The sequence below is a fragment of the Ambystoma mexicanum genome, chromosome 7p (genome assembly GCF_040938575.1).
Source record: "Ambystoma mexicanum isolate Mex_15411 chromosome 7p, UKY_AmexF1_1, whole genome shotgun sequence".
NCBI lineage: Eukaryota > Metazoa > Chordata > Amphibia > Caudata > Ambystomatidae > Ambystoma > Ambystoma mexicanum.
The window spans coordinates 184,989,589-184,999,747 of record NC_090939.1 but is presented as its reverse complement, the minus strand read 5'-3'; the positions used below and the strand labels follow the sequence as shown (position 1 = coordinate 184,999,747).

The following is a 10,159-nucleotide window of genomic DNA, read 5'->3' as shown; positions in this document are numbered from 1 at the left end:
GTTGGGCCACGCCATAGGTGCGGAGCGGCGGCTGGCGGAAGAGGCGCGGCTCACAATGGTCAGGGCGGAGAACTCCATGCGGAGGGCCCTGAGGCGGGCCGAGTGCCTCGAGGCAATACGCAGGGGGTTGGAGGAGGACACGGCGTCGTCCCTGCGGACCCTCGGGGCCATGGAACTGGACCGCCTCCGGGACATCGAACAGGAGTTCGATGATGCCCTGGCCCGGGACACCACGGAGTGAGCCGCTGGACTTGCCCGCCGCCTTTGTATATAGTTCTTTAGTTTTAGGTTTCCTTTCTTTCTTATTATGATTTGGAGTCGACGGACACTGCTCCACTTTTTGTATATAGTTGATTTTTAGGTAGGTTTTTTAGTAGGTTTCCTTTGTTCAGTTGGGCTCATGGACCCTTGTTAGTTTTGTACATAGTTATTTTTTGCATGGAGATTTTTTTACATTTGACTTTGGACATCATTTTTTGGGATTCTGATTTGCAGTTTTGTGTTTTTATACGGACATGCAGCTCTTTTTTTCACATTCACATTGTAGTTAGTTTTCTTTCTTTAGCATTCTTTATTTATTTCAATACAATTTTGTTAGCATACTTCACTGTGTGGTATCATCTCATTGGTTTCATGCATGTCATGTTGTGTGTTTTCCCATTCAATTGCAACCATTGTGTGTGACGGACATGGGTTCATTAGCTTAATGAACATTGGGGGTGTAACATGTGATTTCCATTTCCATGTGGGTGAATGGGTTACTTGGTAGGGCTTTTTGGCTGTGGAGGCTGACCATTACGCACATGATTGGGGATTGTGAGGACCTGGTGGGGGCTGCCCATGGTGGCAGGGGGGTGGGGGTGCAGGGGGACATGAGTGGGGGCCTGGTGGAGGATGCCCCTGGTGGCAGGGGGGTGGGGGTGCAGGGGGACATGAGTGGGGGCCTGCTGGAGGCTGCCCCTGCACTGCTGGGGGGTGGGGGTGGTGGGAGACATGGGTGGGGGCCTGGTGGGGGCTGCCCCTGGTGGCAGGGGGGTGGGGGTGGTGGGTGACATGAGTGGGGGCCTGCTGGAGGCTGCCCCTGCACTGCTGGGGGTTGGGGGTGGTGGGAGACATGGGTGGGGGCCTGGTGGGGGCTGCCCCTGGTGGCAGGGGGGTGGGGGTGGTGGGTGACATGAGTGGGGGCCTGCTGGAGGCTGCCCCTGCACTGCTCGGGGGTGGGGGTGGTGGGAGACATGAGTGGGGGCCTGGTGGAGTCTGCCCATGGTGGCAGGGGGGTGGGGGTGGTGGGTGACATGAGTGGGGGCCTGCTGGAGGCTGCCCCTGCACTACTGGGGGGTGGGGGTGGTGGGAGACATGGGTGGGGGCCTGGTGGAGGATGCCCATGGTGGCAGGGGGGTGGGGGTCCAGGGGGACATGAGTGGGGGCCTAGTGGAGGATGCCCATGGTGGCAGGGGGGTGGGGGTGCAGGGGGACATGAGTGGGGGCCTGCTGGAGGCTGCCCCTGCACTGCTGGGGGGTGGGGGTGGTGGGAGACATGAGTGGGGGCCTGGTGGAGTCTGCCCATGGTGGCAGGGGGGTGGGGGTGGTGGGAGACATGAGTGGGGGCCTGGTGGAGTCTGCCCATGGTGGCAGGGCGGTGGGGGTGGTGGGAGACATGAGTGGGGGCCTGGTGGAGGGTGACCCTGGATGGTGGGGGGTGGGGGTGGTGGGAGACATGAGTGGGGGCCTGGTGGAGGATGCCCATGGTGGCAGGGGGGTGGGGGTGCAGGGGGACATGAGTGGGGGCCTGCTGGAGGCTGCCCCTGCACTGCTGGGGTGTGGGGGTGGTGGGAGACATGGGTGGGGGCCTGGTGGAGGCTGCCCCTGCACTGCTGGGGGGTGGGGGTGGTGGGAGACATGGCTGGGGGCCTGGTGGGGGCTGCCCCTGATTGCAGGGGGGTGGGGGTGGTGGGTGACATGAGTGGGGGCCTGGTGGAGTCTGCCCATGGTGGCAGGGGGGTGGGGGTGGTGGGTGACATGAGTGGGGGCCTGCTGGAGGCTGCCCCTGCACTGCTGGGGGGTGGGGGTGGTGGGAGACATGGGTGGGGGCCTGGTGGGGGCTGCCTCTGTTGGCAGGGAGGTGGGGGGGGTGGGTGACGTGAGTGGGGGCCTGCTGGAGGCTGCCCCTGCACTGCTGGGGGGTGGGGGTGGTGGGAGACATGGGTGGGGGCCTGGTGGGGGCTGCCCCTGGTGGCAGGGGGGTGGGGGTGGTGGGTGACATGAGTGGAGGCCTGCTGGAGGCTGCCCCTGCACTGCTGGGGGGTGGGGGTGGTGGGAGACATGAGTGGGGGCCTGGTGGAGTCTGCCCATGGTGGCAGGGGGGTGGGGGTGGTGGGTGACATGAGTGGGGGCCTGCTGGAGGCTGCCCCTGCACTGCTGGGGGGTGGGGGTGGTGGGAGACATGGGTGGGGGCCTGGTGGGGGCTGCCCCTGGTGGCAGGGGGGTGGGGGTGGTGGGTGACATGAGTGGGGGCCTGCTGGAGGCTGCCCCTGCACAGCTGGGGGGTGGGGGTGGTGGGAGACATGGGTGGGGGCCTGGTGGGGGCTGCCCCTGGTGGCAGGGGGGTGGGGGTGGTGGGTGACATGAGTGGGGGCCTGCTGGAGGCTGCCCCTGCACTGCTGGGGGGTGGGGGTGGTGGGATACATGGGTGGGGGCCTGGTGGGGGCTGCCCCTGGTAACAGGGGGGTGGGGGTGGTGGGTGACATGAGTGGGGGCCTGCTGGAGGCTGCCCCTGCACTGCTGGGGGGTGGGGGTGGTGGGAGACATGGGTGGGGGCCTGGTGGGGGCTGCCCATGGTGGCAGGGTGGTGGGGGTGGTGGGTGACATGAGTGGGGGCCTGGTGGAGGCTGCCCATGGTGGCAGGGGGGTGGGGGTGGTGGGAGACATGAGTGGGGGCCTGGTGGAGGCTGCCCATGGTGGCTGGGGGGTGGGGGTGGTGGGAGACATGAGTGGGGCCCTGGTGGAGGCTGCCCCTGCACTGCTGGGGTGTGGGGGTGGTGGGAGACATGAGTGGGTGCCTGGTGGAGGATGCCCATGGTGGCAGGGGGGTGGGGGTGGTGGTAGACATGCATTGTTGATCAGTAGTGCAAGGTGACATGTGGGTTGGCTGGGGGGCATGGCCATGGTGGATGGGCTGCCTGCGGGACATGAGCATGGGTGCAGGGTAGTCCCCCGTGGTGTGGGCTGCCTGCAGGGTCCGTGGAGGTTGTGGAGCGTACACCTGGGAGGGCCCACACGGCCAATTCACGTGTGGTACTCCCCAGAACCCCTGAAATACACGTACCCTGCTGAAATCGCGTGTGGAACTTCCCGCGCACCCCTGAAATACACATACCTTGCTCGCACTGGGCCAATCGCGTGTGGAACTTCCCGCGCACCCCTGAAATACACGTACCCTGATGAAATCGCGTGTGGAACTTCCCGCGCACCCCTGAAATACACGTACCCTGCTCGCACTGGGCCAATCGCGTGTGGAACTTCCCGCGCACCCCTGAAATACACGTACCCTGCTCGCACTGGGCCAATCGCGTGTGGAACTTCCCGCGCACCTCTGAAATACATGTACCCTGATGAAATCGCGTGTGGAACTTCCCGCGCACCCCTGAAATGCACGTACCCTGCAGAAATCGCGTGTGGAACTTGCCGCGCACCCCTGAAATTCACGTACCCTGCTTGCACGGGGCCAGTCGCGTGTGGAACTTCCCGCGCACCCCTGCAATACGCGTTCCCCGCTTGGCGTTTGCTGTTTGCCAGCCCGGTGAACTGGTCCAGGGTTAGCGCAGCCCTTTGCGATGATTTAGCGATTTGGATGGCTTTTCCTTGCGCGAGGGCGTTCTTGGGGGAGTTACTGGCGCTGCTGCAGGGTCGCTGCTATTCTCTGCGCCACGGCTGGTTTGGAAGCCTGAAATCCATGAATACGCTGTGCGTGGAAATCGGTTTTAGCGCACGTGCCTGGCGCAGTCAATCGCACGCGGACACTCTGCGCCAGCCGCTTGCGACACTTTTCAGCGAAATTCTATGAATTACCCTCTTTATTGTTCATATATGTATAGAAGTAACATGATATTTCGGGATTAGAAAGAAGATAGATAGATACCTCGTTTTCATGGTTGCAAGAGGAGCGGAATGGTACGCACTAAAAAGACTCCAAATAGGGGTGTTAAGGATTCCTGAGGCAAGGCCAAAAAGAAGAGTGCGTATCAAACTCCAAAATTGGGTAAAAAGAGAGATTAGATACATTGACTAAATATAGTAAGGAAGGCATACTCAGAAAATTACAAAGTCCAAGTGTGTATGGGGTTATACATATGACACTATAAAACTTGTATTGTGTCTAGATTAAGAGATATAAAACAATACTAACAAATTAAGGTGATTATCAGATTTTTAAATCAAGAGATTGACATCAATCAGTAAGGTAAAAATCAAAGGAGAATAATAAGTAAATAAGGAGATTCATAAAACATCAATAATATAACAACAAGGTGGCTAAACTTGATAGAAAGTGTAAATGAAGAAACAGAAAGAACATCATTGCATAGATGTTTTAAGTAGTTAAATTGTTTTTTGGTAATAAGTGGCAATTAATGGTGCCTTGTCAAATTAATCAGTGTGGTATACTTGGTAAAACAAATTAAAGAATACAAAATTTTGTATGCATTGACAGTCGAGATCACACCACTTTTACACCTATGCAGGACACTGCTGAGATATACAGCAAAGATAAGGCAGTATCACGCAGAGTGGGTCAGAGTCACGACCAATAAAACACTCAAGAGGGTTAGTTGTCGAAAACAGTATTGCAACACATGACAACACATTTGCATGCTACTTATAAGGGGAAAAAATACAGGAAAGGTTGGCCGCTTTAGAGTTGTGGAAAATCGGAGTGAAAAGAAAATCTCCTGAGAAGGGGTGGATGCTTAATTAGCATAAAGAGAAGGATATAACACCTTCGGTCCCACTTTCCACTCATCTTTCCCCTTCTAAAAACAAGAGCGCAGATACTGAGGAGCAGGGATTTTATCCTTTAAAGGAATTCAAAGCATTGACGGGGCATGTTAATCCGAGCCCTATGCTTATAACAGTGAGGGCAATATGGAACAGAGCAAAAGCAGAGAAAGCAAATATATGTCAACTCACAATGAAAGTAAACAGCGTGATGAGAGAAAGGATAGGCAAGATAGACGCATGGAGATAGAGTAAGAAGCGAGGAGACAAAGGGAATTGAAAGGCAAAGCCAAGGGTGTAAAAATACCACAGAATGAATGTATGGGAGTACAGATAATACTCAAGCTAGATGATGAGGGCATTGATGGGGGTTAGAGAAAGAGAAGAATGGTCAAATAAAGAAAGAGAGCATACAAAGAAGAGAAGGAAAAAGAGAGGAAGTGAAAGGAAGAACGAAGAAGGTACGAGGCAAAGAAAGAACAGGAGAGACTAGAAAAGGAGAAATGGGAGGAAACAGAAATACAAAGAATGAAAGTACATAGGTTCCAAAGAAGGCAATAGGAAGAAAAAATAACGAGATGAGAAGAAGGGAAGAAGAGATGAATAGATGAATAGAAGTAGGGGACTAAGGGATGACGAGATAGATTATCTATTTGATAGAAGCATAGTGCCAATTGAAGCATGAGAATGGTCTGAGGAAGAAAGAGCATCACAACAGCCCCAGAGGGAGCTGCAAGGAATGCCAAGAAGACAAACATGGTCTGACGAGTCGAAGCAGAATAAATAGGGAAAGGCATTGGGGATTTATACAGGCGAATAAGGGATAAAGATGTATATAAGAACAAAGAGAATGTTGAAGGATCTTTATAGAGGGAAACAGGAGCTAGGTTAGATGACATCCTAGCAGAGGAGCACAGAACACTGTCTTTAAGCAGACTACATTTTGATGATGTAGAAAGGGACGAAAGCCATACTAGCTGGGGCATAATCGAGAAAGCGCAAAGAGAGGGGGCAGGCAGTTTTTCTCAATAGTCAAGTGTAGAAAAAGGGGTAAAATGGTAAAACCTAGAGGATCCCAAAGAAAAAACACCAGAACCGACACTATACACTGAGCAACCACAAGCCCCACGATCGCACAGTGCAGGGGATTTATCCCTGCCCTATGTAATCAGATTAAGGTCACTGTCAGGACAGAGACAAATGGGCAAGACTAGCACCACTGGGAAAACAAGGAATGTAGGTGGGCATGATTATGGGGGATCAGGGGTGATCAGGGGTTTTGCAATCAGGGGTTTTTCAATTCCCATTATTAGAGCAAGGGGAAGGATGACCACAATATATTCCAGGACAATTTGAAATATAAATTACCAAGTTTGACTTCTGGTGCAGGAAAATGGATTTATGAGTTAGAGAGGATGACTTCAGGACTGACATTAGCAATAGGTGACATAAAAGGCCTGCTGTCAGAAATCCTAGGGGAGAGGGCTGATGACATTTGGAAGTGAGGAGGGTATGCGGGTGTGACTGCAGAAAACATGACACATGATGGAGCACCATTTAATAATTGCAGAGCAGATGTATGGCGGGCACTCCGAATACAATATTCTGATAAATCTGATATGGGTACAATTATGACTAGGAAAATGGTGAGAATGAAGATCCTGTTACCTTAATTCAAGATATTCAAGAGTGATGCCATCTTGAGACGAGAGAACCATGAGACAAAACAGTAGCATTATTTTACCACTGGCTGAGCTAGTGCAACGGAAAATGAAGAAACAGATAGGAATGGAAGCAAAGCCATGGCCAGAAATACAGTTTTGTTACCACATCACTTACCTGGGGTAGGGGGCGCACATGTAGGTCCCGGCGCGCCCCATCCTGGCGCTTCTATCCCCGATACCGTCTGGGGGGACCGCAGCCTTTTGTGGCACTCGTCGCTTCCGGGTTTCCCGTGTCTCTGGATTCACGCATGCGCGGAAGGCCGTGTTTCGCCCTTCGCCCATGCGCCGTCCACAGAGTGCTTGGGAAGCCGCAAGCTTGCTTCCCAAGCCTCGTTCTGGGCACGGCAGCACCCGGGGACAGCACGGCTTGCGTTCCAAGCCTCCCGGGTGCTGCCGGCCCTATTTAAGGGCCTGAGTCTTGAAACTCACCGCATCTCAACGCGGTTTGTTTCTGGATCGCGTCCTCGCTCCCGCAGCCCCCTGCTGCTGCACCTACCTACCTTGGCCTGGTTTCTTGCTTCCTCCCAGGTATTCCCTGCTGGTTCCCTTGGGTTTTGGTCCTTCTCCTCTTTAGGTTCCCCTGGGTTCCCATCTTAGGCAGCCTTGAGTCCAGTCCAGTCCTGTTCCTCTCAGCCATTGCTTCTGGCACTGCCCTGCCTTTTTGCCTGCTGCCATTTCCAGGAGCCTTTACAGCACTCAGTTGTGGACTTTCTTCCCTGTCCTGCCTTTTGCCTGCTGCCATTTCCTGGAGCCTTTGCAGCACTCAGTTGTGGACTTTCTTCCCTGTCCTGCCTTTTGCCTGCTGCCATTTCCTGGAGCATAGCAGCCCTCTACTGTGGACAATCATCTCTAACCTCAGCCTTTGCCATATACCTTCTCTTGGAGTCATTGCTGAAGTATTCATCTGTGGACAATCTTCAAGAACCGCCTTCCCTGACAGTGCTTGCACTGTCCCGACGTCACGAAAATTATGGAAGTGTGCATTCGTGGCGTTGGGAGCTGGTTCACTCCTGACCCTGTTGATTCCAGGGTGAGGGTTGCACCGGTTTCTCGCGTCACACCTTCTGCATTCATCAGTCGGACAGCCTGGCGACCTCATCACGATCAACTACCGGAAGTTCAGGTATTCAGCGCCCATGAGATGCTTTTCTTTAACAGATTGAGACGCCTGCCTTCCGACTCCGAGATGGATGAGGCTCAGGAACTTCGGGAAGAGATGCGAGTTCTTCGGGCCGAAATGACTGCACTCCGTCAAGAGAACATTGGTCTAAGACAGATGGTGACACAAGGTTCTGGGGCTGCACCTCAGGGTGAAGGAGCTATGTCCCAGACCGCACCTATCAAGTTTGACAGTGATTCAAAACGTGTGGCAGAGTTTTGCAACCACTGTAAGATACATTTCCTCTTTAGAGCCTCCTATTTCAATTCTGACAAGGCCAAGATTGGATATATACTGGGAAATTTGACCGGGAATGCCCTTGCGTGGGCAGCCCCATTGGTGTCTGCCAATAGCCCCATTCTTAATGACTTCGCAGCCTTTGAAAAAGCATTTTTGGAGGTTTTTCAATCACCGAATCTGGCTTCCGCAGCACAGAACCAATTGATGGAACTTAAACAAGGATCTATGGACATTATAGCCTACATAGGTCGCTTTCGACAATTGGCAACCGATTCCAGTGGCCTGAAAAAACCAAGAAAACTTTGTTTCGAAGAGGATTGAGAGATGAGTATAAGGACGAGATACTGGCCATCCCAGAGCCTGACACCCTCCAGCAACTTGTAGAACAGGTTTTGCGCATTGACCATAGATTGGCAGAATGGAGGGGAGAGAGACGTCGAGCAGAGCGGATGTTCTCAAGACCACCCAACACTCAGACCGGAATTTCCGGGTCTTCGGACCCCGGCCCAGAACCCATGCAGTTGGGAGCCGTGAGGGGTCCGCTGTCCGAAGCAGAACGGAAACGCAGAAGAAGTTTGAGACTTTGTTTGTACTGTGGGGCCGCCGGGCACTACTTGGGTTCCTGTCCTCTACGCCCCCAAAGCAAGTTGGAAAACTAGAAGGCCTGTCGTCTGTGGGAAAGGCAACGACAGGTCCTTACTCATACTCAGTCCTTTCCGACTCCAGTTCCTTGCTCCAGCCCATGCAACTGGCTGTCCTACTGGTTTTGAAGATCAAGCTGACATGGTTAGACAAAGAGGCAGAGGTTCTTGGCTTATTGGACTGTGGGGCTTCCGGAAACTACATAGACGAAGCATTTGCAGCATGTCATAGCATACCTTTGTTCGCCCGGAGAAGCGTCCTGCCCGTAGAGGTGATCGATGGGACCCCTTTATCTTCAGGCCCAATTCGTCAACAAACCATGTGCTTACGTATCCAGATCAAGGAACATGGGGAAAGAATTGCCCTGGATGTCATCAGATCACCCTCCTATCCAGTGGTCTTAGGATTGCCCTGGCTTCTTCACCACAATTCAACCATCAATTGGGGAGCTCGCACCTTGGATTTCTCCTCTGCTTATTGCCTCCGTAATTGTTGCTCGCCCGGCGTGCCTCAGAAGGATATCACCTCCATACCCCTTACGAGGAGTACTGGTCCTCCAGGGTTTTGTTCACTGTTGCCAGTCCCTCAGGAATACGCCGAATTTCAGATTGTGTTTTCTGAGCCTGGGGACATACCTCTGCCACCTCACCGAACTTTTGACTGTCCCATAGATCTGTGATACCCCATGGGAAGGTATATGCCTTGTCCCTAACTGAGAAGACGGCCCTAGAAGAATACCTGTCTGATTGCATCAAGAAGGGATACATTGCTCCCTCAAAATTACCAGCTGGTTTTCCTTTATTTTTTGTGAAGAAGAAGGAAGGAACCCTACGACCCTGTATCGCCTATCGTCAACTAAACGATATCACACGAAAAGATAGATATCCATTGCCTTTAATTCGGAACATCATGGAATCTCTTCGAGCGGCCCAGGTTTTTACCAAATTTGATCTGCGAGGCGCCTATTATTTAATTCAAATTAAAGAAGGCGATGAATGGAAGATGGCTTTTAAGACTCCTTTTGGGCATTACGAATACCGGGTCATGCCATTCGGGTTATGTAATGCCCCGGCCGTTTTTCAGCGCTTTATGGACAACATCTTTAGCGATTTGGGGGGGGCGTGGCCAACCGCCATGTGAGAAAGCCGCGCTTCGTTGCAGCTCCGCCGATGCGCCCATCATTCTGCCCACAATCTGCATCTAACTTGAATTAAAATATACCTGCTACCCGGAGTTCGCCTCAGTACAGCCTGCTGTCCTTCCGACGGTGGTCCGAGACCTGGGCGCAGCTCCAAAGAGGAGATACGCCGTGGTGTCGGTGGAGAGTGCATGGCCCAAAATGGCGGCTGCCTGCTGACGACGGAAGAGACGAGCGCCGCACCGCGCCGAAGAACAGTGCGGA

At 53.5% G+C, this 10,159-nt stretch overlaps 1 protein-coding gene across 1 annotated transcript; it reads left to right on the top strand.

Moving 5' to 3' along the window:
* Positions 1 to 7,902: 7,902 nt before the first annotated feature.
* On the top strand, positions 7,903 to 8,436 carry LOC138525927 (protein LDOC1-like). The gene has a single exon (XM_069636214.1). It carries the CDS (start codon positions 7,903 to 7,905, stop codon positions 8,434 to 8,436), a length of 534 nt encoding a protein of 177 aa, XP_069492315.1.
* Positions 8,437 to 10,159: the final 1,723 nt, after the last annotated feature.

Excerpts from the sequence above, each read along its gene's own strand:
- LOC138525927 (XM_069636214.1), top strand. The coding sequence starts at position 7,903 with ATGGATGAGGCTCAGGAACTTCGGGAAGAGATGCGAGTTCTTCGGGCC.